Here is a 27,471-nt window from a genome sequence, read left to right on the forward strand (position 1 = left end):
TAAACTGGTGCTAGTTTGATGAAAAATAAGAACAAACTGATCTTCTGAATGATTAGAAAAAACCCTTCAATGCCTCTCTCATTAGTTAGTTTTGTTCTAAATGTCTTGAGGTCAGCTAATACACTTCCTCCCTTTTACCTGATCTACAGCTTCTTTTCAGTACATATTAACACCCAAGATGAAGAAGCAGATGAGTTCACGGGAGGGGGATGAAGCTGGGGAGTCTCCACACCCAAGAGATGTCTCTCCCCTGGATGGCTACATCAGCAAGGCTGATGGGCATGATCTCAACACTGTGGATGAGGATGATCTCCCCCAACTTTCTCAGCGAGCCTTGACCCAGGACCCCCAGAAAAGGGAGGCGAGGAGCACTGCCCTGGAAACCATTGAGATCAAGAAGAACCTGCAGACAGGGAAGATGTCTGAGGATCTGCTAGGCTCACAGAGAGGTAAGGCAGGAGCCTGCTGGCTCTCTTGTGGGAAGAAGGGTCTTTTCTCAGTCTAGAGAGCTAGGGCACATTCCCAGTGAACAGTTCACCCTGCATGTGCCCCTTTGCAATAACCTGCCCTGCTCTCAGTCCCCTGTGCAGCCCTCCTGTTGTGGCAGGGGTATACACCTATGGGGTGGGGAAAGGAGCAGGGGGGTGTATGTGCAGGTGACTTATTCTGGGTAAGCACAGGCCCGTGGGCTCCCTGTTTTCTGGTGGGAGCTCAGAGGACAATGATGTTCCTCTGGTGGCTCTGTGGAAGTGGGTAAGCATTATCCACTGGCCTGCGTCAGGTGACTGCCAGCACGGGCATGTTTCGCTGTGCAGTTTCCAAGAGACCTGTCCAATGAAATATCTAGCTTCAGGTGCTTTAGCTTTGCAGTGCTGATTCTATTATGCTTTGTGTCTCTGCTTTGCAGGCCTGACTGACTGCAGTGACCCTAAAGAGGGAACCCTGAAGTCAGTAGTTTCCAGGTCACCTTCCCAGAGGCTCCTGGTAGCCTCGAAGCCCATGCCTCCCATCCAGAAGCGCCTGCCTTCCTCAGAGCCCAGCAGGATGAGCAACAGGGAGCTGGAGCAGAGGAAAGACGGCAGAGGCAGTGATGACAGTGATGGGAATAAGAAGGAGCTGATGTCAATGCCAAAAGCATGTAAAGTAAGGGCACCAAGCCAAATCATGTGTGGTAGATGTTCAGTTTATTTCCTGTAGGCAGAGCTCTGAGATTTTCTTACCCTGTGGTGCAAGCCCAGGGAGGCAGCTGAGCAAAGGAAGAGCTCAGCTGGACATTGAGCTTCAGGCTGTCTTTGCAGCGTGCTGACTGCAGACTTCATGTCCTCAGCGAGTATCAATGCAAGAGGTCTTTAAATCATTGCTGTGCTCTCTAGTGGCTCCTGCTGTGTTTTATGACCGAGAAGACACCACCAACTAAATGTGTCTAATGTGGTCAAGGATATTCTTTTCCACTTAGCAAAACACACACATCTGTGAACCGTCTCTACACTGTGGTGGCTGTTGCCAACACGCCAGAGTCTTGCTGGCTTTTTAAATCAGCTCTGTCAAGGTTAGATGGAAAAAGATGTTTGCTGGAGCAGGCAGTCCTGAAAAGTCAAGTCTAGGTTGTCTCGGCTTTTGAGTTGTACAGCCGTGTCCTTCTGCCTGGTTATTTCTAGTACTAGTTCTAGAGTTGAGTGACTTCTGTGCAGCTTCATCCTCTGCCATGGGTCTGCCCAGAGGTGGGCGATGGGAACTGGTGATTCTGGCCATGGGGAATGGAGTCCAGACCCCATCCCCTCAACTGCCTTTGCAGGAGGGGCAGAAGCTGCAGTTGTTTTGGTTTTGCTGTGGTGGGCAGGAGAAGGCAGACAAGCAACAGCTTGTGTACAAAGGATTATCAATAAAAGGCTAGTGTAGTTGATTTCAGCCTTGCAGATCCAGAGCCAAATGTATCCCTGACATTAGCTCTGTTGGTTTCACTGGAGCTTGAACAGGTCCTGATTTGGCTTTTTAGCTGTGCCAGGAAGACTGGAATACTGAGGAATGGTGTGCATCTGCCCTGGCTCGCTCCATCCCTCTTCCTAGCCTTGGCATGGGGAGCCTAAAGTAGTTTCAGCAGGTGAAGACACATTACATGGCGCAGCAGGTTAGGGAGATCTGCTGAACTTAATAAATGGCAGTGAGCCTGAGATGATGAATTGTGTGGGAGCTGGAGAGCACTGAGCATCCAGAGAGCACATTAGCATCTGGGCTGAAAGGCTGGGTGGGGACTGTAGGAAGGGCAGAGGCAGAAAAAATTATGGGATTGAGAAAAGCAGATATTGGCAACGTGCAAAATGACTGTGGGCGTGTGGCTGGAGTTCAGCAGTGGATGGTAGGCGCTTTAGGGACACTGAGAGGATAGTGATCTAAACCCATTCCCATACAATCCCCAAGGCTAATAGGGGCAGCGGCACCCAGAACATCCTTATGCCAAGCAGGTGGATGCCAGATGGGAATGCAGCCACTGCCAGAGAGGTGAGTGAGGGGAGACAGCTGGCAACAGCATGGAACACGGTCTCTCCTTCACCACTTTCCTTCCCATTGCCCATCCTAGGCCAAGCTGCTCCATCGGTTTGACTTTTCTTTGCCTGACAAGTCCTAGATAAGAGCATGGCTGAACTTGTGGCATCAATGGGGAAGACTGGGTGCTGGTGCTGAGCACCATGTTCTATTATTTCCAGGCTTCCCAGCTGTCCTGGTATTGCAGTGGTGGGAATGAGAAGATGTCACTGGGAATGCCTTTGATTCCCCCTATCCCCAAGTCAGCAAGACCATTGGATGGGGCTCCTCACAGCACTGCAGTGTCTCTCCCAAGTTCTCAGTCCCTGGATTTTCAGAAGGCTCTGGAGATAAGGTAAGCCAAGGTGTCTGCTTTTCCAATATGCCATTCACCTTACACTTCTTGTCTCATGAGGTTGTTTTCCAGTCAGCTCTCCAACGCATTTATGCAAACTTCTGAGTGTTCATCATTTCGCAAATCTGTGATGATCCAGCGCAATGTCCAAACGAACATCATACACTCTAAGAGCAGGGGGGGAGGAGGAGGCAGGACTTAAGAGGGCCTTAAAAGCAGGTCCTCTGCTGGACTCTGATACTGATTCATTCTGTAATCTTTGTGGTGACATTTGGGAACTGTATTGCATGGCTCTGAATATAGCACCTGGGTTTGTGTGTCATCTTTGCCAATTTCTGTACCTGCAGGAATATGTCAGGGCAAATGTTGGCTGTTGTATAGCTGTCTGCAGAGTCAGATGCTGCTGCTGTAAATGTGGGTTATAACTTCCTCTGTTATCTAAGAGCCCGGATAAATCTCGGTTAAGAGGTGTACAATCCTGTAGATGTGTAATATTTACATATGGTTTTAAAATCAAGGTGGACAAGATGCTAGAGAACAGTTACAGGGCTGTAACTGGTGGAAAGACATTTGTTTGTATATGCCTGAGGAAATCTACCTGACAACTTTATCCTTGTTATAATAATACATAAGGAGTCATAGAAATACGATTTCAATTTAAAACCTTCAGCACAGCTTTTGAAGTGCAATCTGAATACACTTACCTACGAGATGAGTTGGAACCCCCCTTTTTCTTCTTGAAAGAGCAGGGAAGTGTAATATTATTCCCAGGAGACAGCAGTGGTATTACCATGTGTAACAAGATGCTTTCATCAGTTTAAGGCATGATGAGGCAAAGTTATGCTTCTGCAGCTGTATAGAGGTAGCTGCCCTCAATACAGACTTACGACTAGCTTAACATCTCTTGCTTGTTCAGCAAGGATGCATGAACTAGGAAGAGGCACTAAGCTCAAAAGGAGAGAGAGCAGAATTGGACAGTTAAGGCCCAAAGTGAAGAATGACTCCAGTGTTTCAGCTGGAGCTCAATATGCTCTGTGTGACTCCAGCAACAGAAAGTTTAATGGCAGCTAGTCAACTCTGAATATTGATTTACGGGCTGCATTTCCCCTTTCATCATAATGACCACGCTAAGAAAATTTGCCTCCTTTAATGCTACCCCCCACGTTTCTTTCTGTCTCCTCATATATTCTTTTATCTTCCATTTTCTTAAGGCCAAGATCAGGCAGCGGAGGTAAAGAGAAGATCCTTAAACCTCTAGGTAGGTACTGGGCATGGCTGTCCTAAAATGACCATAGCAATCCTGACCCACGTGGGTGGCACTGTGAAAGTTCAGTTGAAAACCATCCTGTAACTTTTTTCCATTCCTTCATGTGCTCAGATGGCTTCCCCAGAGCCCAGTCACTAGGAAATGTGCTCTGGTGATCCAGTGGAAACGACTCCAGCATAGAGTTATGAATGGCAGGAGCTGGAGGGGTACCTTGGGGCCCTGGAAAAGCACATCAGGAAAAGAAAACATTCCTCTGCCTTGTGCTTATACCTTTCATCTTCCTGCACGCTCTTTAATGGCACAAAGAGAAGAGAAAAATGAGGCATTTTGCATGAAATGAGAAATGTTCCCACTCCTTCCTCCTACCCTTGAAGGAGAAAAACCTTCCGTTGCAGCAGTTTCTGAACCAAACCCTTTGAGATCTGAAGTACATTCATCAACATTGCCTATTTTTGCATGGGGAGAAATAGTGGAACCTTGTGTGACAGGAAGTCCTTGTGAATCTTCCATTTAAAGAGGAAGACACTTAAAAAGGATCCAGCCTATGCAGGATCAGAACTATCTGTTCTTTGAAAGCACAAGCCTAAATTGAATGCTGAGTAATGAACTGAGGTTTCCTTTGTGCAAGTCATTTACCTCAAACCACACGTGCTAGGTTTATGACAAATCTCTTCCCCTACTCTATCTGCATATGTCAGTATTACAAACTGAGGCTGGGGTAGAAGATACCGACTGGCCCCTCCACACTCCCTGCCTTGCATTATCATTAGCAATAAGAGTTCAGCAAGACAAAATGCAGTGTCTGGTGCATCTGGTGTCAGCCAGTACTTTTAAGCTGAAAACCTCGGTGACACCCTTGCTGTCCCTTTGCCATCTGTGGGTTTGTTATGGTAGGAGAGATGAGAATTTAGCAAATAATGTTGCTGATGCAGAAAAAGGGATAATATCCACTGGTCCCCTAGCTCAGTTCTGCCAAATAGTGGGCATGTCCCCTAATAAAAGAATGAATTCTTTATTGTTGATATACAGCTAGAATATCTGAATGCAACTAGGGAGAAGTATTGGTGAGTAGGTAAGGTGACATTTTTTCTGCATACATTCTGGACTAGAAATGAGCTGTATTGTTAAACTCTCTCTTTTATTATTGACCTTCCCATTTTCAGGGAAAAAAATCCTGATGTAAGTAAGTTATTCCTCTTTTACTGCTTGGCTATCACATGATTTTATCATCTGCGAAGCCATGTAAGGAATGACTAATTCTCTGAGTTTTAACAGCTCTGTTAGAGAGCATTTCAGAATGCGTTTCACTATGCTATGCCCATTCTGAAAATCAGCCTTTAGTCAGGCTGCCCAAAAAGTGGCCTAAGCTGCTACAGTTTAGAATGGAACTGCTTGGGGAAAATTAATTCTCTAGCTCCCATAACACAATTCTAGTTTTGGTAACATTCCAGCAATCCAAAAATTTTCTTTACATGTCCTCTAAAATATTCCTGCAAAGAGGAGGAAATATTGATTCCTACCTTACAAAGGCATATAGCTATTAAAAAGCAGGAGTTCTTTAGTAACTGGGAAAAGGAGGATGATTACTGAAATCGAAATGGATAGGAACAGATGAAAATCTTTTTGGCAAGGGCAATCTCCATCTCTCTGCTCTTCTCTATCAACCACAGTTGCTCACCAAAAGCCAAGGGCTGAGGTCTTTATCACACAGTAGTTTTGAGTCTAGTGGGCAACAGAGTACTGCTATTTCTGCTGCCAGTGCAATATGGCAGTACCTCCCATCTCTTTGGAGAGGTTGCATGTACCTTGTTTTTCTCATTACCCAATCTATATGTGTGTCTTACCAGGGCGCCGCACTTGTGAACCCATCTCACCTGATCTGCAGCATCACGTTGGTGGAGGCATGAAGTCTGACAGAGGTTTACGTGAACCCATAGCTCCGTTGCGCCTCCCACCTATCCAGGCCAAGGAGATGGTTCATGGGCAACAAAGTAATGTCATTTCTGCTGCCAGTGCAGTATGGCAGTACCCCCCATCTCTTTACAGAGGTTATTTGTACTTTGCTGTTCTCGTACACAATCTATGTGTGTGTCTTATCAGGGCCTCGCACTTGTGAACCCATCTTGCCTGTTCTCCAGCCTCACGTTGGTGGAGGCATGAAGTCTGACAGAGGTTTACGTGAACCCATAGCTCCATTGCGCCTCCCACCTATCCAGGCCAAGGAGATGGTTCATGGGCAACAAAGTAATGTCATTTCTGCTGCCAGTGCAGTATGGCAGTACCCCCCATCTCTTTACAGAGGTTATTTGTACTTTGCTGTTTTCATACACAATCTATATGTGTGTCTTATCAGGGCCTCGCACTTGTGAACCCATCTTGCCTGTTCTCCAGCCTCACGTTGGTGGTGGCATGAAGTCTGACAGAGGTTTACGTGAACCCATAGCTCCATTGCGCCTCCCACCTATCCAGGCCAAGGAGATGGTTCATGGGCAACAAAGTAATGTCATTTCTGCTGCCAGTGCAGTATGGCAGTACCCCCCATCTCTTTACAGAGGTTATTTGTAACTTGCTGTTCTCATACCCAATCTATATATGTGTCTTATCAGGGCCTCGCACTTGTGAACCCATCTTGCCTGTTCTCCAGCATCATGTTGGTGGTGGCATGAAGTCTGACGGAGAATTACATGAACCTGCGGCCCCGTTACACCTCCCACATATCCAGGCCAAGGAGATGGATCATCTCATGAGCCCTCGCCTTCAAAGTGATGACGACTCAAAGGACAGGAGTGGAAGGGTAAGGGCTAAGGACAGGAATGAGCAGGCTTCCTTTTCAGTGACTGTTCAGTGCTTGGCACAAACTGTCACTGAAAATCATAATCTTCCCCTCTTGGGGAGTGGATTCTCTTGGGACCACATTTGACAGCTACAGAGCAATTGCTTGAGTGGTTTCCCTGGTGCAGAGGTCACCATTTGGGAGCTAGTGCTAAGGTTGTGCAAGAAGCGTTCTTTATGAATGAAGGCCTGTTTAGAGCAGATCTGCATGACGGAGCAAGTTACACATCAGTGAACACGTGCAAAGTGCATGCTTGGCAGCACAGAAGCAAAGGTTATAATGTGAATGTAAGCGAGGCTGCAAAGTAAAATGAGAAAGCCTGCTTTGCCTTTGTTCTCTTTCTTGCTGTATCTCACAGCCCTCTCATTCTCAGTTTTTTGATTCGTTATGAGCAATGTCTCTCCCACTTGTTTTCATGACTCCCTTTTTGGGACTCATTCTCAGAGAGCAGCTGAATGCTTCAGAAGCAGCTGCAATCACTGGCCGTGTGCATGTTAAGAAACAGCAAATTACCTCTCTTGGCTGTTTATTTGCAGATGTTTTTATTCCGCCATCCCAGCCTGTAGGAACTAAGGTCCTGTTCACTGGTCATGTGAGCCGTTTGTACATCTGGGAGCACTCCTGTGACTCTCTTGGTTCAGGCAGGGCTTCCTGGCATAGCTTGAGAAACAGCGTCTTGGGCAAATGGAAGGTTATGGCAGTGAAGTGTTACACATCTCTCTGGGTGTAATTGTATGCCGAAGTGAGGAAAGGGGCAATTATTCTGAAGCTCTTGGGATGTGTATGGGGCTGCATTAAAGACTATGACACTACAACTATGTTCGTGATGAGGTGTTCCGCATGGTTTGCATATCCCTCTTTATGCTCTGTGATGTATTTCTCTTGCAACTAGATCGATGTTACCTTGTCCACATCAGTTCAGAAGAAGATCAACCAGCAGCAAAGGCAGCAAATGAGAGCGAAGGAGCTTCTGCGTGGAAAGAGGAAGAAAGAAAGAGAAAAGTCCTCGCAGCTCCTGCCACAGGGTATTGACCCTGGGGATACCGCTGAAGAAAGTAAGTGCATACTACGGCTGTGGGCCTTTTTGTTCACTTGCTTGCTATTTGCATCGTGTTGCAAATGCCTGTGAAATGCCCTGGAATGCTGTTGCACTTGCATCTGAGTGGATAGGAAATAGGGTTTCTTTCCGGTTTCCAAAGGAAAAGAGAGGCATGAAGTGCCTTGCCAGTGGCCCATACTGAGTCACTGAATATCCTCTTCCCCCCTTCACTTCTGAAGTCTTTCAGACTCGATAATTCTGTCTTGCAAACTACACTGTGGCTTCAGACTCTCCAATTGAAAGTAGCCTCAGAGAAAGGGGAATGGGTGAGTCCAAAAGAGTGCTTTTCAACCAAGGTGCAACCTGGAAGAAACAAAATTCAACTCCTTCTAAATAAAACCCAAAAGATCTTTCTCATGTGGTAGGACAGATTATCCTGCTCATACCACTCTCTGGTGAGGAGCTTGCACTGCAGAGCCATGCTGCAGCCCTTGGCCAGGGCTTACAATTTTTTCTGGAAAGTTCATCTAAGTAAAGTAGTGCTGGAGCCTTAAGCCTGAGCTTTTGCCCATACTGACAGGCTCAACTGTAACACTGGTGCCAGGAGGCAGCTGTAGCTCCAGAGCTGAGCTCTGGTGCAGTCTAGCATGGTGTGTTTACCGTGCCCAGATGTGTACCCCCATGATCAATTAGCCACTTACCACCTCAGCCCTCTGCCTGTGCTTCTGTCTGGCTCTCCAGCCAGCTTCTCTCCTATTGATTGCAGCAAGGGTTGTCTCTGCATGGGAATTAGTGACTTGGTTCAATCATGCTATTGAACCTAGAAGTGCTTAACAGCTGCAAGCCTCTCATCCCACAGCATGCAATATAAATTGGGAACAAGCAGTGCCTCTTCTGTCACGCCGCCCAAATAGAGTGGCTGTGCGTAGCAGATGAGTAGTTTTGATTTTACAGTTCCTCCATACTTTGTAGAACACGCACGGTAGCATAAAACTCCTACGGAGTCCATAGCAGTTCATATAGATTCTGTGCAACACTTACACTCAATACTTTTAGACAGCTCAGATATTTTCATCTACACTTCAGAAAATGAGCTTTTGAGTGCAAGACATGAAATTGTTGACCTATAGTGCTTTCGATGACCAGTAGGTTTCATTACAAATGCATTTGTCATCTGAATTTTCTTCTGTGTTGTGTATTTATCATCAAGAGAGCGTGTTTGCTAACAATTTGCATCCATATTTACATATTCATATTCTCAGTTCACATTTGGAAGGCTTTTTTGTCACAAGTATCTACACCAGAAATTGCATTTTTCTGCAAGAGACAGCTTAGGCATTGCACAGTTTGCAAACAAGTACATTTGATAAGAGATAAATGTCACCTCAGCATCTTTGAAATACAGCCAGCAGGTACCCCTAAATAGTCAATATTCATAATGCTTGGAAAATAGCAATATCCATAAACTACTACTTTCCCACTAGTGTGCTAAAATGTATGTGCAGTCAGCTGTCTGCTGTCTAGGATATTTGAAGTAAATGGAAACCTGGGCACCGTGAGGTTTAGAGTGTCAGGTATCACTGTTCCCTGGTGGTTGCTCCTTGGGGATTTGCCCAAGCCCAGCAGGACGTGGTGGTTGGGGCCTGGTGCTCACCGGGGGCAGATGCAGGTGTTTCCTCAGGAAGTCACCAGGTGCCTCTGTCCCCAGTGCTCCGGGAAACAGGGAGGTACTACAGGGAGGCATGTGGCAGCTTAATCCTGGCGTAGCAAGCCCTGCTGGGCACCACTGCCTCCCAGTGAGCACGAGCTCTGTGGCATTCTGAATCTGCGAGCTGGCTGTGGTACCCATATGGACTGGGTGTGATAAATTAATCGAGTCCCAAATTGGAATAAAGACAAGCAAACAGCGCTGGGTGCGCCGGGAGCCTCTGCCCACCAAGACGCACACCCCACAATTCCCGCTCCTGGTTTATATAGCTTTCAGGGATAGGCGTGTCTCAAACTTTCCCGCTTCGGACTTTTCCCGCCTCGGCCAGCAACGTCCTCCCAGGGATAGGCGTGTCCTGAACTTCTCCTGCTTCGGCTAGCAACAAAACCGGCCCAACCGGTTTTAGGCTGGTATGCTGCAATGCCTGCCAAACGACCTTGCAAAAAACCTTGCAAACATAGGAACTATATACATTACAGATGTCCATCACGAGTCTTAACACCATCTTAGCCCTCACACATTCCATTTTTATATGGTTAGGTTTCACAACATTCTATAACAGAATACATTTCCTAACCCCTTAAAAGCATCTAAGCAACCAAACAAGGAACAAAACATTTCTTTTAGCAATTGTGTGATTAACCAAGGAATTATTCCCTTATCCCTTCTTCCCTCTTACTGTGATGTTGACAGGGACATTTATCATATTCTTTTACACATAATGATCACTAAGATTTCCTGTTTGTTGACACGAATCACTCCTGTGTTCCTCACATGGGGAGCTGTCTCTGTGTGTGCGATGTTCAGGTTTGCACAAGGAGCGGTTGCCCAGCTGCGGGTGCCTAGGGGATGGCTGGGTGCTGGGGCAAGCAACGAACCAGACATCAGGGGAGTCTCTGGGCTGATGCCAGTCTGCACCCCTGTGTAGGCCTGGCTGGGAGATTGGGTTGCAGTCTGCTTGGTGGCGGAGTGCCTTGCCCCAGGGTATGCAACGCTGGTGTCTGACCCTCTCCTTACAGCGATGTCAGTGCTGGCCACTGCTCCCGACTCTGTAGGGTGTGGAGAGAAGTCAGAGCGTGGAGATGACCAGGAAGCCAGACCCTTCTCTGACGCACAGCACGGGCTGCTCAGCACACTCACATGGCTCAGCAGTGATGACTGGTAAGAAAGCCCCATGTTCACTCTTCCTCCCTCTCAGTGTAAAGCAAAGTTAGCAATGTTTTTTAATCGAGCCTCTGAGCCCAGAGAGCCCAGATATCCACAGGGAACTAGTGATACCACTCCAAAGCAGTCACAGTATAAAGATGGGAGAGCAGCCTTTTATTTGCCTTGGTCCACAGCAGTGCTACAGCCGCAGCCCATCCATGCTGGTTCCTAGTTTTGCCTTTTGCTCCATGTAGTTGCAAGCGAAATGTTGAGGGAAGAGAGGAAGTTGTGGAACAAGATGATTTGCTAGCTGAAGTCAGAAGCAGAATGGAAGTGGCCATGAGTTCAGAGATGTGGGGGCCTCAGGTCTCTGGCCCAGGTGGGATCGAGTAAGGATTTATCTGTGGTCCCAATGCTGGCAGCAGCAGCACCAGCAGCAGACCTCCTGCACATGAGTCCCAGTAGCTCACAGTAACAGCCAGACAGGGCTGTATCTCAGGGACAGGGTCCTGGGAGCGTGCAAGAAACAGAAACACAGCAGAGTCTCCCAGCTTCTAGGAGGCAGCGATACAGGGACCTCGTGTGCCATGGATTTCAGAAAGGCTGTCTTGTCTAATGGCCACAACTTAGCCCATCCACTTTGCAACCATCTCTTTGCCTTTTGGCCTTATGTCTGCTTTTGTCTGCCACAGCATCCTGTGGCAGCGAGCTTCATGATTTAGTTAAGTGCTGTTTGAGAAGCACCTCCTTTTGTTTGAACTGACACCCTGGTAATTGCAGAGGGTGCTGCCTAGTTCTTGGGTGCTGAGATAAATCAGTCTTTTTGGTGAAATTGCCTTTCAGGGAGGAAAAGACCAAGGGCCTCTTCAGCGTCAGACGCCTGGCTATCTGCCACTCAGAAGTCCTTCTTAGTAGACTTCATGATGTTTCCTTGGCAGTTACCAAAGAGGTAAGAACATTGCGTCTAACTGTGTCCCACGTACGTCATCCATGGGGTGTAGAGCAGATAAGTGTTTGTCCATCTACATGTGTGCTCAGTGTCTGCCTTCACTCTGAGTTTTAGGCCTCATTTTCCTAACACCTGTGTCACCTATCCGTAAGACCCGTCTGTCCATACAGCTATATTTACTGGTAGGTAGGGCATCTGTCTCTCTCCTCTCTGAGCTTGTTGTCATTCTAAGGGTTTTTATGCACTTTGCATGGCAGTGGCGCCCAGCGTCACCCTCTCATCTCTCAGTCATCAGAGAGGTTTCAACCTAAGCTCCTGAATAACATCTGTTGCTGTATTTCCAGTTTGGCACTTGTCTGTGGCCTGAACCAGCTGCTAGTCCTCTTACTACACGATTGCCAAATGTATCCCATTTTCCCTTGCTTCCAGAAGACATTAAGACTTAGCTCATGTCCCTGAAAATCAGTCCTTCTACCCAGTATTTCATGATGTTGGGGGCTTAAATGCCTCTTCTGTTGAGGAGACCGTTCTCTGTTGCACTCTTCAAACTTTTCTGTTTAGAGGTGCAGGACTCAGATTCTGCTATTCCGAGATCAGGGTTAGCAGCAGCAGCCCTTTCTGCTTCACTCATCTGATTTTTATATCATTTTCTCTTTCTGAGGAAATGTCCTCCTCTCTTGTTCTACCGATTCATATGCACAGACATTTTTCAGCTTTCATTTCGCTTCAGTAGCAGATTGTTCTTTCACTTCTAGCACTTCTGCTGTTCATTTTTATTAACAAGCACAACTAAGTCTGGCCGAAAGAACTGCTGGTCTGTCCTTCCAAGCATCTTTCAAATGAAGCACATGACTGTGATATGCTTCTTCCTTACCCTTGTGGGGGAGGGGCTTTTGGAAGCAGGGATCACTCCAGAGCAGCATTGAATGCTGTAAAACCCCACCGGTGGCAGCTGGAGTTGCCTGTGATCTCCAAGATCCTTGAGTGCCTTGAGTCCAGCAGCTGGGGTTCTCCTGAGGAGACAGAGCTGCAGATGGACTCAAGTCCCTGCTGTGAATTAGTCTGTAGACTTGAGAGCTTGTGTTTTCTGTTTCCTGGTTGAGTGCTCAAACTGCCAGTGCTGCATTTTTGGACAGGAGTAAAGTGGTACTTTTCCTCTGCTTTGTCTTTATGAATTGTGCCGTTATAGTTCAAACGCAGCCCTTGCCTTAATTTTCTCTTTTGTTTTCAACAGAAGGACCTAAAATCAAAGCAGGATATGCTATGGGCTAAGGAGCACACTTTGTTGTACGTGAAACAGCATTTTTCAGGCCTGCAGTCTCATTAACATTGTATTATAGAAGCAGGCCAGAGGCCACTGAAGAAGTTGGTATCAGAGTGTGTTTCATTGCTTGAGGTCTTCTGCTGTTACTGTGCTCTTATGTTGCACCTGGACACAGTGAGAAGTCTTGTTGTGTCCTGTGACGCTTGTCTAGGGGAACTGATTTTCTTTACAAGGTGATTCTTACATCTCCCCTCATGACTTCCCAGGTGAACAACCTCCGCTCGAAGGTTTCTCTCCTCGCAATCAACACTCTTGGAGAGCTCTTCAGGACCATGCAGAAGCACATGGACCCTGTTGTGGATGAGGTTAATCGGGTCCTGCTCCAGAGGATGGGGAATTGCAGCATGTCAATTCAGAAAGCAGCCAATCAGTGCCTGGGGATCATGGTGGGGAACGTGACTCCTGCACGAGCAATGACTGCTCTCATGGCTAGTGGAATCCAGTATGTTGTTTCAGTGATCTGCTTCACCTTAAATTGTGTGGGTAGGGGAAAGGGATGGGAGGCAGAAGGGTGATGATGGGGAGGGAAGAGTCCTTTCTCCTGCATCTGCTGAGAACTCGGTGACTAGACTCTCTGATGAGCCTTCCTTGTCATCGGCTTTTGTCCTTCTACAGTCTGTGTGTTGCAGGAAATTAGGCAGCCTTGGAATACTAGTGCTGTTCCTGATGGTTTCAAATAGGCACCCTCTAGAAGGGACAGCCTGGCTAAAACAACTGCTGTTCTTTCCTCGGCTTTTGAAAAGGGCAAAGCATTCAAGGTACCTCTTGCCAAGTCTCAAGGAACAACCTGGCTGCATTGCTGCATATTCTGCAGCTCCATGTCCCACAGCGGTTTGCCCACATTTGTTTTTTTCCAAAGGTCTGCAGATTTGGAGATAAACGGGTGGAATAAGCCTTAATCCTGTTGCAGCTCTGTATGTGCAGTGGGAGCCCTCTGTTGAGCAGCATGAGTTGTCTTCCATTTCCCTCTTTCTCAGAGTTAATTTTGCCAGAGAGATTGCATATCAGCTAGTCCAGGGAGACTGAATTCCTCTCTTCCTTGCAGGTAGTGCCTCTGCACAATGCCATCATTGTGTTTGTCTGAGGACAGAATCTTCCTCCGGTGTCCAACAGTGCAGCGAGAACACATGCCTCCTTCTCCCAGCAATGACAGAGAGCACGCTATGACTGAGACCTGTGCTTCTGGCCCTCCTTTTCCCTCTGCCTCAGTGTTTCTTCTCTTGTTTGCAGTTACCGCAGTGTCCTGGTGCGGAAGTGTGCGGCTGAACACCTGCTGACCACGATGGAGCAAATTGGAGCCCAGAAGCTCCTGTCTGGCTCATGTGACCGTACCGAAGTGCTTGTTCGTGCTGTGGTGATGCTTGCTCAAGATTGTCATCAGGACACAAGGTGATGATCTTCATTTCACTTCCTAACGTATGAAAACTCTTTGATCCTAAAAGGTAAAACCACAACAGAGTGGAATGTAAAGCAAATATTAAGTTACTTTGCAGCATAGGTAATGTTGTCTGGGGAAATGATGTGTACTGGGTAACGTGAGTTTTTCCAGCAAGAAGGGCCATTGCCCTTTTTCAGGGACCATTGAATTCCTGTGACTTGAGTGATTCTTTATTGAGATCAGCTGAGCTGAGATTAGCTGGTCAAACAATTTTGTTTGGTCTTATGTGTGCGATGCAAAGCTGAAGCCTTGGTCACAGTTCATCAGTGAAGGATCCCGAGCATTTATTTATGGCAAGGTTAAGGCTGTCCTAGAAAAATCCCAGCTGTCTTTAGCCAGGGTACGCAGTGTTTGTAAACATATTCTTCAAAGTAATTGCCTATGATAGTCACAAATCTTTCTTCCCAGTCACTGTAGAATGTCACTGTCTGTGGCTGAACAACCTCCAGATTTCCTCTTTGAGATAACTGTAGTTTCCAGATGTAGCAAAACCAAATCGAAATGTCGCCAAACCTGTACTTTGATAAGTATGTTAATTCCTAAGAACATCTGAGATCCGGCTTAGAATATCAAGTGATTTGCTCAGCACTTTTCCTTTGTTTATTCACGAGGGAGAAAAGACAGTAATAGCCTGTATTCCATTCTCTCCATCCTGTGTTAGGTGTTATGGACGGAAGATGCTGCGTATATTGATGCGTCATCAAAAATTTGAGAAGTATCTGAATCAGTCTATTCCCTCTCATGACTTGGAAGATCTTATAGCAACAATAATGCAGAAAGTGAGTGTTTGGCAGAAAGGAGAAGTGTCTCCTTTATGCAAGTACTGAGATTGTTCCTGTGAGATTAAACCTGCCTAATCTTTCTTTATCTCATTCTTCTTCTGCTCCTGGGGCTGAACTGTTCATCCTCAGCCCAATTATCTGCGGGCAGTGAAAGAACTGATGTTGTCAGAAATAGAGAGGGTGTATTTTGAATACCAGACACAAACAGAAGAGGGAAGTAGGAGAAAATGGTTTTACCTTGTAGCATAAATACTCTTCTCCCAATAAAGCAAGGAAGTGAGAATAGTAATATTTGCAACTGAAGAAGGCAGGAGTAGTGCCAAGAACATTAGCAAATATGCAAAAGATGCACAAGGCAATCATAATTAGTACCTGTGTTGCCTTTATTCTGGGAATACTGCCCTGCTGGCATGTACTGTGGAGCTGGAAGAAACTTTGTGAATTCAGCATCCAGAGGGAAGTCATCCCTGACTGTTTTTTTACCATTCCTCTCCATTTACCTTCTAGACAGGAATGTGCCTTTGTGCAGGAACAGGGAGAGTGAATGTGAAGCAGAACAACTCCCAGCACAATAGGCCAACTTCTGGAGAGTCCAAAATTAATGTTTCTTTATATTCATGTGTAGGGCATAGAAGACCTTAAATGCGAAGCTGCATCTGCCAAGGAATCCAGGGACCCTGTGAACAGCGGCCAGAAGATGCCCCAGAACAACTTGGCTTCTGATGCAGGGTACTGAGCACATCTGTTCTATCTGACAAAGCACACGACAAGCTTGGCACGCCTCTGCCTTGGTAACATCTTTCGGGTGGAGACGAGCTGTGCCAGAGATTGTTTCCTTGCCCCAGAAACCTTGTGTGATAAAAAATGTCTACTTCTGCATAAGGCTGAACAAACTTCTCTGGAGGGTTTTCCACAAAAACAGCGAGAGAAGAAGAGACACTAACTTGGGACAAGTCATTTCAATCAGGGCATTCTTATCTGAGTGGAGTCTTTTTGTGATGGGTGGTTTGATGAGAGGTCTCAGTCTAGAACCAAGCTGCCATTCCCCAGAGTAGCATTTTCCATGCATGTGTTTTGGTCTGGCTGAATCATGGCTTTCTGACCCTCAAACTGTAGCAGTAGGACAATTCCTAAGCTGTTCTGGCCAACAGATGTCTCAGCATGGACTTTTCCTGCAGCTTTTCGTGTCATTCAGACCCATTCCAGGTTGGCTGATGGACAGCATATTTTTGTTTGTTTTTCGCTGTGCTGCAATCAGCATTCAAGATAGGAATTTGGTGCTTGCTGTCTCCCCGTGCCAGTGGGATCCTCTGGATCCTTTCAGATACGCCTCAGTCTCTCCGGATAGGATTCATCTGTTCAGATGCATCTGAGCTATTTATCCCGATTCCCATACCGGTTGTAGGAATCATCTACAGAGTAATTATTTCCTTATAATATGACACCTCCCGTAAAATGAGGCATTCAAACTTTGAAGTAGTGCCTATTTTTCCCCACAAAGGGATGCTAGATGAGTACCTTGAAGACATCTGAAGATAATGAGATGAATCCCATCTTCTGTACCTCGGTTTCTTTGAATAAGCACTTGCGATAACGTTACTTGCAGATTATCTCCTGTAAGGATTGCCATGAGATCCAAGTTGCTTTTCAGATTCCGATCAGGATGTAGCTGAAATCACATCATTAGGAAGTGTCCTTGAGATGTTTTTCTCACAATTAACTGCAGATGTTAACACCAAAAGGTCTTACCTTGTTTTTATTTCCCAGATTGAGGTCTGGCTCTGAGGTGCCCAACTTACCCTGTCAGACTGTCCATCACACGTCAGTTCAGGCTGTGGAGGAAACCGAAGAGTTCATGGAGCTTTGCAGGCTCCTGACAGCCGAGGACTGTCAGTCACGACTGAAGGGAGTGCAGCTTCTCCGAGATCACTGCAAAAGCAGCCCCTGGTTCATCTCTACTATCACTGTCCAGGTATGTGGGGCATCTCGACTGCTCCTTTCCCATTATCTCCCTTCTCAAGTTTGTACCATTAAAATTAACTCAGTGTGTCTTGGCACTACATGCTGGTTGTTTGGGACAGAATAATTTAATTCAACTCCAGGCTTCAGGGCAAATAATTTCTGTCGAGATGTCGTTCTCTGGCAGGTGCCTCTTGGTGCTGTCCATGGGATGATGAGAGATTTTACTGTTGCTGTAGCTTCTGCTATGTCTATCTGTGAGCTGGGTTAAATAAAGGCAATCCAGCCCGTGAGAGCTTGGCACTTATTCTGTAGAAGGAAAATGGGTTGGGCTGGGGAAAGAAGTATCAGGCTGGGTTGCTCCTGTCCACTTTACCTTGTCTTGCGCAGACAGAACTCTGCCCTCTCTGCTTCCATCCTCATCCCTTTCCTGTTCTCACCCTTTTTGGGGGTCCTCTCTTCTCTTTGGACAGAGAAGGAAGACAGTTAGAGACAGATCTTCTCTTTCTTCTGCTGCCAGCAGCTGCTTTTTTTCCCTTGTCCAGAAGATGATAACATGGCTGTCAAGGGAACCTGCTCTAATGAGTACTGCACAGCGCACAGTGAAGTTCAGAAGTCTGCCTGTTAGCTAGACAAATGGTCTAGGTCCTGGAGAGGTCATCAGAGCCCTGCAGTTCTCCAGATGCAGGTTCTGAGATCAAGCGAAACTTGAATGTCCTCCAGCCTCGGTTCTGGCAAAATCAGAACTACCCTCAGTACTTGAGACCCCTGTATGGAAAAAAAGGCATCGTGTTTTCATACCTCTATACCAAAGATACTATTTTGCATTCTTCAGATGGGATTAATTTAAAGATTTATAGTAGGTAAACAGCACATGGTCTATCCTGTCCCCACCCAAACCTCTTCATAGAATACACAAATCTTTGTAACCAGCATGAGGTTGTGCAAACACTACAGTGGGTACAGGAAAGGAGTGAAACTGTGGTAGCAAGCACTGAGCAGACAGAAAGGATTCCATTCATCTTTTACATTGCTGGGTACTTGTTCCCACATCCCTTCTTGAATCAGACATTTAAATCCAGTCCATGTTGTTTGTTTTCTTAACAGATTTTTGGTGTTTTTGTCCTGAGAATTCAGGACTGCAACAAGAAAGTGAAGCAGCAGGCGCTGGAGGCTCTGTCTTGGATGACATCTGTGCTCAGAGATGCCTTACACCCAGTGCTGGTGTCTCTGGTAGAAGCAGTCACTGACAACCTGAACTCAAAGCACCCAGGGATTTCTGCTGCAGCTGTGAAAGCACTGGAAGCATTCATTGCTCAGCTAGGTAAGGCTGACCTCTGGCATGGCCTCTCCTCAGCTGCGGCTTCTCCACCTCAGAGTCAAGTGAACACTGAATATGTTGATAGCTGTTGTCATCTGTGGAAAGTATCCATCTGCTGCAAGAGGGTTAGGAAGTACTGCCTGCATTCTGTCTGTCCCAGTCTGTTGTATCATGCGGACACGTGCAGCTGAATGGATCTTGCTTATCACCTGGATCATGCATCTGATTTTTAATTCAAAAGAGAGGACATTACAGGACTCATTTGGCTGCTTTTTGGGGGTTTGCCCGAGCCCAGCAGGAGCCAGGTATGTGGACATCTCGGCAGCTTACTCCTGGGGTAGCAAGCCCTGCTGGGCACCACTGCCTCCCAGCGATCACAAGTTCTGTGGCATTCTGAATCTGCGAGCTGGCTGTGGTACCCATCTGGACTGGGGAGCTGTCTCTGTGTGTGCCATGTTCAGGTTTGCACAAGGAGCCGTTGCCCAGTTGCGGGTGCCTAGGGGATGGCTGGGTGCTGGGGCAAGCAACGAACCAGACATCAGGGAAGTCTCTGGGCCGATGCCAGTCTGCACCCCTATGTAGGCCTGGCTGGGAGATTGGGTTGCAGTCTGCTTGGTGGCGGAGTGCCTTGCCCCGGGGTATGCAACGCTGGTGTCTGACCCTCTCCTTACAGCGATGTCAGTGCCGGCCACTGCTCCCGACTCTGTAGGGTGTGGAGAGAAGTCAGAGCGTGGAGATGACCAGGAAGCCAGACCCTTCCCTGACGCACAGCAGGGGCTGCTCAGCACACTCACATGGCTCAGCAGTGATGACTGGTAAGAAAGCCCCATGTTCACTCTTCCTCCCTCTCAGTGTAAAGCAAAGTTAGCAATGTTTTTTTAATCGAGCCTCTGAGCCCAGAGAGCCCAGATATCCACAGGGAACTAGTGATACCACTCCAAAGCAGTCACAGTATAAAGATGGGAGAGCAGCCTTTTATTTGCCTTGGTCCACAGCAGCGCTACAGCCGCAGCCCATCCATGCTGGTTCCTAGTTTTGCCTTTTGCTCCATGTAGTTGCAAGCGAAATGTTGAGGGAAGAGAGGAAGTTGTGGAACAAGATGATTTGCTAGCTGAAGTCAGAAGCAGAATGGAAGTGGCCATGAGTTCAGAGATGTGGGGGCCTCAGGTCTCTGGCCCAGGTGGGATCGAGTAAGCATTTATCTGTGGTCCCAATGCTGGCAGCAGCAGCACCAGCAGCAGACCTCCTGCACATGAGTCCCAGTAGCTCACAGTAACAGCCAGACAGGGCTGTATCTCAGGGACAGGGTCCTGGGAGCGTGCAAGAAACAGAAACACAGCAGAGTCTCCCAGCTTCTAGGAGGCAGCGATACAGGGACCTCGTGTGCCATGGATTTCAGAAAGGCTGTCTTGTCTAATGGCCACAACTTAGCCCATCCACTTTGCAACCATCTCTTTGCCTTTTGGCTTTATGTCCGCTTTTGTCTGCCACAGCATCCTGTGGCAGTGAGCTTCATGATTTAGTTAAGCGCTGTTTGAGTAGCACCTCCTTTTGTTTGAACTGACACCCTGGTAATTGCAGAGGGTGCTGCCTAGTTCTTGGGTGCTGAGATAAATCAGTCTTTTTGGTGAAATTGCCTTTCAGGGAGGAAAAGACCAAGGGCCTCTTCAGCGTCAGACGCCTGGCTATCTGCCACTCAGAAGTCCTTCTTAGTAGACTTCATGATGTTTCCTTGGCAGTTACCAAAGAGGTAAGAACATTGTGTCTGTGTCCCACGTACGTCATCCATGGGGTGTAGAGCAGATAAGTGTTTGTCCATCTACATGTGTGCTCAGTGTCTGCCTTCACTCTGAGTTTTAGGCCTCATTTTCCTAACACCTGTGTCACCTATCCGTAAGACCCGTCTGTCCATACAGCTATATTTACTGGTAGGTAGGGCATCTGTCTCTCTCCTCTCTGAGCTTGGTGTCATTCTAAGGGTTTCTATGCACTTTGCATGGCAGTGGCGCCCAGCGTCACCCTCTCATCTCTCAGTCATCAGAGAGGTTTCAACCTAAGCTCCTGAATAACACCTGTGGCACTTGTCTGTGGCCTGAACCAGCTGCTAGTCCTCTTACTACACGATTGCCAAATGTATCCCATTTTCCCTTGCTTTCAGAAGACAGTAAGACTTAGCTCATGTCCCTGAAAATCAGTCCTTCCACCCAGTATTTCATGATGTTGGGGGCTTGGATGCCCCTTCTGTTGAAGAGCCCATTCTCTGTGGGACTCTTAAAACTTCTGTAGATTTGAGAGCTTGTGTTTTTATTTTCTGGTTGAGTGCTCAAACTGCCAGTGCTGCATTTTTGTGAGCAGGAGTAAAGTAATAGTTTTCCTCTGCTTTATTTTTATTAATTGTGCCATTATAGTTGAAAAGCAGCCCTTGCCTTAATTTTCTCTTTTGTTTTCAACAAAAGGACCTAAAATCAAAGCAGGGTATGCTATGGGCTAAGGAGCACACTTTGTTGTACGTGAAACAGTATTTTTCAGGCCTGCAGTCTCATTAACATTGTATTGTAGAAGCAGGCCAGAGACCACTGAAGAAGTTGGTATCAGAGTGTGTTTCTGTGCTTGAGGACTTCTGCTGTTACTGTGCTCTTATGTTGCACCTGGACACAGTGAGAAGTCTTGTTGTGTCCTGTGACGCTTGTCTAGGGGAACTGATTTTCTTTACAAGGTGATTCTTACATCTCCCCTCATGACTTCCCAGGTGAACAACCTCCGCTCGAAGGTTTCTCTCCTCGCAATCAGCGCTCTTGGAGAGCTCTTCAGGACCATGAAGAAGCACATGGACCCTGTTGTGGATGAGGCTACTCGGGTCCTGCTCCAGAGGATGGGGAATTGCAGCATGTCAATTCAGAAAGCAGCCAATCAGTGCCTGGGGATCATGGTGGGGAACGTGACTCCTGCACGAGCAATGACTGCTCTCATGGCTAGTGGAATCCAGTATGTTGTTTTAGTGATCTGCTTCACCTTAAATTGTGTGGGTAGGGGGAAGGGATGGGAGGCAGAAGGGTGATGATGGGAGGGAAGAGTCCTTTCTCCTGCATCTGCTGAGAACTCGGTGACTAGACTCTCTGATGAGCCTTGCTCCCTTCCTTGTCATCGGCTTTTGTCCTTCTACAGTCTGTGTGTTGCAGGAAATTAGGCAGCCTTGGAATACTAGTGCTGTTCCTGATGGTTTCAAATAGGCACCCTCTAGAAAGGACAGCCTGGCTAAAACAACTGCTGTTCTTTCCTCGGCTTTTGAAAAGGGCGAAGCATTCAAAGGTACCTCTTGCCAAGTCTCAAGGAACAACCTGGCTGCATTGCTGCATATTCTGCAGCTCCATGTCCCACAGGGGTTTTGCCCGCTTTTGTTTTTTTCCAAAGGTCTGCAGATTTGGAGTTTAACGGGTGGAATAAGCCTCAATCCTTTTGCAGCTCTGTATGTGCAGTGGGAGCCCTCTGATGAGCAGCATGAGTTGTCTTCCATTTCTCTCTTTCTCAGAGTTAATTTTGCAAGAGAGATTGCGTATCAGCTATGCCAGGGAGACTGAATTCCTCCTCTTCCTTGCAGATAGTGCCTCTGCACAATGCCATCATTGTGTTTGTCTGAGGACAGAATCTTCCTCAGGTGTCCAGCAGTGCAGCGAGAACACATGCCTCCTTCTCCCAGCAATGACAGAGAGCACGCTATGACTGAGACCTGTGCTTCTGGCCCTTCTTTCCCTCTGCCCCAGTGTTTCTTCTCTTGTTTGCAGTTACCGCAATGTCCTGGTGCGGAAGTGTGCGGCTGAACACCTGCTGACCACAATGGAGCAAATTGGAGCCCAGAAGCTCCTGTCTGGCACGCGTTACAGTACCGAGGTGCTTGTTCGTGCAGTGGTAAAGCTTGCTCAAGATTGTCATCAGGACACAAGGTGATGATCTTCATTTTACCTCCTAACATATGAAAACTCTTTGATCCTAAAAGATAAAACCACAACAGAGTGGAACGTAAAGCAAATATTAAGTTACTTTGCGGCGTAGGTAATGTTGTCTGGGGAAATAAGTGTACTGGGTAACATGAGGTTGTCCAGCAGGAAGGACCATTGCCGAATTCCTGTGACTTGAGTGATTCTTTATTGAGATCAGCTGAGCTGAGATTAGCTGGTCAAACAATTTTGTTTGGTCTTATGTGTGCGATGCAAAGCTGAAGCCTTGGCCACAGTTCATAAGTGAAGGATCCCAAGCATTTATTTCTCATAGAGGTTAAGGCTGTCCTAGAAAAATCCCAGCTGTCTTTAGCCAGGGTATTCAGTGGTTGTAAACATCTTTGTTGTGGTTTAAGCCGAGCCTGTAACTCGGAACCACGCAGCCGCTTGCTCACTCCCCTTTCTTCTTCTCCCCGCGCTCCCAGAGGCTTCGTAGGAGAAGCGAAAGAATGTAAATCCCATGAGTTGAGATAAAAACAGCCCAATAACTAAGGTATAATACAAACCTACTACTACTACCACCAATAATAATAATGATAAGGGAAATAACAAGGGGAGAGAATATGAAACTAAAAGGGGAAAAGGAAAGCAGTAAACAGCAGTGATGCACAATTCAGTTGCTCCCCACCCACCACCTGATACACAGCCTGTGCTGAGCAGTGATCTGGCCTTCCAGGTGACTCCCCCCAGTTTCCATACTGGCCATGACGTGCTGTGGTATGGAAAACCTCTTTGGCTAGTTTGGGTCATGTGTCCTGTCTCTGCTTCCTCCCGGCTTCTTGTGCCCCTCCTCACTGGCTGAGCATGATAGGCTGAAAATTCCTTGATCAGGGTAAGCATTTCTTAGCAACAACTAGAAATATCGGTGTGTTACCATCATTGTTCTCAGACCGAAGCCTAAAACACAGCACTGCACCAGCTACTAAGAAGGAGAAAAATAACCATTAGAGCTAAACCCAGGACACTTTTCTGCAAATTTAGTTGCCTATGATAGTCACAAATCTTTCTTCCCAGTCACTGTAGAATGTCACTCTCTGTGGCTGAACAACCTCCAGATTTCCTTTTTGAGATAACTGTAGTTTCCAGATGTAGCAAAACCAAATCAAAATGTCACCACACCTGTACTTTGATTAGTATGTTAATTCCTAAGAACGTCTGGGATCCGGCTTAGAATATCAAGTGATTTTCTTAGCACTTTTCCTGTGTTTATTCACAAGGGAGAAAAGACAGTAATAGCCTGTATTCCATTCTCTCCATCCTGTGTTAGGTGTTATGGACGGAAGATGCTGAATATATTGATGAGTCATCAAAAATTTGAGAAGTATCTGAATCAGACTGTTCCCTCGCGTGACTTGAAAGATGTTATGGCAGCAGTAAGGCAGAAAGTGAGTGTTTGGCAGAAAGGAGAAATGTCTCCTTTATGCAAGTACTGAGATTGTTCCTGTGAGATTAAACCTGCCTAATCTTTCTTTATCTCATTCTTCTTCTGCTCCTGGGGATGAACTGTTCATCCTCAGCCCAATTATCTGCGGGCAGTGAAAGAACTGATGTTGTCAGAAATAGAGAGGGTGTATTTTGAATACCAGACACAAACAGAAGAGGGAAGTAGGAGAAAATGGTTTTACCTTGTAGCATAAATACTCTTCTCCCAATAAAGCAAGGAAGTGAGAATAGTAATATTTGCAACTGAAGAAGGCAGGAGTAGTGCCAAGAACATTAGCAAATATGCAAAAGATGCACAAGGCAATCATAATTAGTACCTGTGTTGCCTTTATTCTGGGAATACTGCCCTGCTGGCATGTACTGTGGAGCTGGAAGAAACTTTGTGAATTCAGCATCCAGAGGGAAGTCATCCCTGACTGTTTTTTTTACCATTCCTCTCCATTTACCTTCTAGACAGGAATGTGCCTTTGTGCAGGAACAGGGAGAGTGAATGTGAAGCAGAACAACTCCCAGCACAATAGGCCAACTTCTGGAGAGTCCAAAATTAATGTTTCTTTATATTCATGTGTAGGGCATAGAAGACCTTAAATGCGAAGCTGCATCTGCCAAGGAATCCAGGGACCCTGTGAACAGCGGCCAGAAGATGCCCCAGAACAACTTGGCTTCTGATGCAGGGTACTGAGCACATCTGTTCTATCTGACAAAGCACACGACAAGCTTGGCACGCCTCTGCCTTGGTAACATCTTTCGGGTGGAGACGAGCTGTGCCAGAGATTGTTTCCTTGCCCCAGAAACCTTGTGTGATAAAAAATGTCTACTTCTGCATAAGGCTGAACAAACTTCTCTGGAGGGTTTTCCACAAAAACAGCGAGAGAAGAAGAGACACTAACTTGGGACAAGTCATTTCAATCAGGGCATTCTTATCTGAGTGGAGTCTTTTTGTGATGGGTGGTTTGATGAGAGGTCTCAGTCTAGAACCAAGCTGCCATTCCCCAGAGTAGCATTTTCCATGCATGTGTTTTGGTCTGGCTGAATCATGGCTTTCTGACCCTCAAACTGTAGCAGTAGGACAATTCCTAAGCTGTTCTGGCCAACAGATGTCTCAGCATGGACTTTTCCTGCAGCTTTTCGTGTCATTCAGACCCATTCCAGGTTGGCTGATGGACAGCATATTTTTGTTTGTTTTTCGCTGTGCTGCAATCAGCATTCAAGATAGGAATTTGGTGCTTGCTGTCTCCCCGTGCCAGTGGGATCCTCTGGATCCTTTCAGATACGCCTCAGTCTCTCCGGATAGGATTCATCTGTTCAGATGCATCTGAGCTATTTATCCCGATTCCCATACCGGTTGTAGGAATCATCTACAGAGTAATTATTTCCTTATAATATGACACCTCCCGTAAAATGAGGCATTCAAACTTTGAAGTAGTGCCTATTTTTCCCCACAAAGGGATGCTAGATGAGTACCTTGAAGACATCTGAAGATAATGAGATGAATCCCATCTTCTGTACCTCGGTTTCTTTGAATAAGCACTTGCGATAACGTTACTTGCAGATTATCTCCTGTAAGGATTGCCATGAGATCCAAGTTGCTTTTCAGATTCCGATCAGGATGTAGCTGAAATCACATCATTAGGAAGTGTCCTTGAGATGTTTTTCTCACAATTAACTGCAGATGTTAACACCAAAAGGTCTTACCTTGTTTTTATTTCCCAGATTGAGGTCTGGCTCTGAGGTGCCCAACTTACCCTGTCAGACTGTCCATCACACGTCAGTTCAGGCTGTGGAGGAAACCGAAGAGTTCATGGAGCTTTGCAGGCTCCTGACAGCCGAGGACTGTCAGTCACGACTGAAGGGAGTGCAGCTTCTCCGAGATCACTGCAAAAGCAGCCCCTGGTTCATCTCTACTATCACTGTCCAGGTATGTGGGGCATCTCGACTGCTCCTTTCCCATTATCTCCCTTCTCAAGTTTGTACCATTAAAATTAACTCAGTGTGTCTTGGCACTACATGCTGGTTGTTTGGGACAGAATAATTTAATTCAACTCCAGGCTTCAGGGCAAATAATTTCTGTCGAGATGTCGTTCTCTGGCAGGTGCCTCTTGGTGCTGTCCATGGGATGATGAGAGATTTTACTGTTGCTGTAGCTTCTGCTATGTCTATCTGTGAGCTGGGTTAAATAAAGGCAATCCAGCCCGTGAGAGCTTGGCACTTATTCTGTAGAAGGAAAATGGGTTGGGCTGGGGAAAGAAGTATCAGGCTGGGTTGCTCCTGTCCACTTTACCTTGTCTTGCGCAGACAGAACTCTGCCCTCTCTGCTTCCATCCTCATCCCTTTCCTGTTCTCACCCTTTTTGGGGGTCCTCTCTTCTCTTTGGACAGAGAAGGAAGACAGTTAGAGACAGATCTTCTCTTTCTTCTGCTGCCAGCAGCTGCTTTTTTTCCCTTGTCCAGAAGATGATAACATGGCTGTCAAGGGAACCTGCTCTAATGAGTACTGCACAGCGCACAGTGAAGTTCAGAAGTCTGCCTGTTAGCTAGACAAATGGTCTAGGTCCTGGAGAGGTCATCAGAGCCCTGCAGTTCTCCAGATGCAGGTTCTGAGATCAAGCGAAACTTGAATGTCCTCCAGCCTCGGTTCTGGCAAAATCAGAACTACCCTCAGTACTTGAGACCCCTGTATGGAAAAAAAGGCATCGTGTTTTCATACCTCTATACCAAAGATACTATTTTGCATTCTTCAGATGGGATTAATTTAAAGATTTATAGTAGGTAAACAGCACATGGTCTATCCTGTCCCCACCCAAACCTCTTCATAGAATACACAAATCTTTGTAACCAGCATGAGGTTGTGCAAACACTACAGTGGGTACAGGAAAGGAGTGAAACTGTGGTAGCAAGCACTGAGCAGACAGAAAGGATTCCATTCATCTTTTACATTGCTGGGTACTTGTTCCCACATCCCTTCTTGAATCAGACATTTAAATCCAGTCCATGTTGTTTGTTTTCTTAACAGATTTTTGGTGTTTTTGTCCTGAGAATTCAGGACTGCAACAAGAAAGTGAAGCAGCAGGCGCTGGAGGCTCTGTCTTGGATGACATCTGTGCTCAGAGATGCCTTACACCCAGTGCTGGTGTCTCTGGTAGAAGCAGTCACTGACAACCTGAACTCAAAGCACCCAGGGATTTCTGCTGCAGCTGTGAAAGCACTGGAAGCATTCATTGCTCAGCTAGGTAAGGCTGACCTCTGGCATGGCCTCTCCTCAGCTGCGGCTTCTCCACCTCAGAGTCAAGTGAACACTGAATATGTTGATAGCTGTTGTCATCTGTGGAAAGTATCCATCTGCTGCAAGAGGGTTAGGAAGTACTGCCTGCATTCTGTCTGTCCCAGTCT

General features: G+C 46.6%; 1 protein-coding gene across 1 annotated transcript; it reads left to right on the forward strand.

Moving 5' to 3' along the window:
* Window positions 1-178: 178 nt before the first annotated feature.
* Window positions 179-27,381, forward strand: LOC115613908 (TOG array regulator of axonemal microtubules protein 2-like). The gene is made up of 24 exons (XM_030499975.1): window positions 179-449; window positions 908-1,138; window positions 5,993-6,136; window positions 6,246-6,415; window positions 6,537-6,668; window positions 6,790-6,939; window positions 7,871-8,033; window positions 10,745-10,886; window positions 11,715-11,820; window positions 13,351-13,586; window positions 14,375-14,533; window positions 15,244-15,361; window positions 15,990-16,093; window positions 17,132-17,336; window positions 18,431-18,647; window positions 19,318-19,459; window positions 20,289-20,394; window positions 21,394-21,629; window positions 22,427-22,585; window positions 23,907-24,024; window positions 24,654-24,757; window positions 25,796-26,000; window positions 27,095-27,311; window positions 27,365-27,381. The coding sequence occupies exons 1-24, from the start codon at window positions 179-181 to the stop codon at window positions 27,379-27,381; spliced, it is 3,852 nt and encodes a 1,283-aa protein (XP_030355835.1).
* Window positions 27,382-27,471: the final 90 nt, after the last annotated feature.

The sequence above is a fragment of the Strigops habroptila genome, chromosome 10, assembly GCF_004027225.2.
Source record: "Strigops habroptila isolate Jane chromosome 10, bStrHab1.2.pri, whole genome shotgun sequence".
NCBI classification, from domain to species: Eukaryota; Metazoa; Chordata; class Aves; order Psittaciformes; family Psittacidae; genus Strigops; species Strigops habroptila.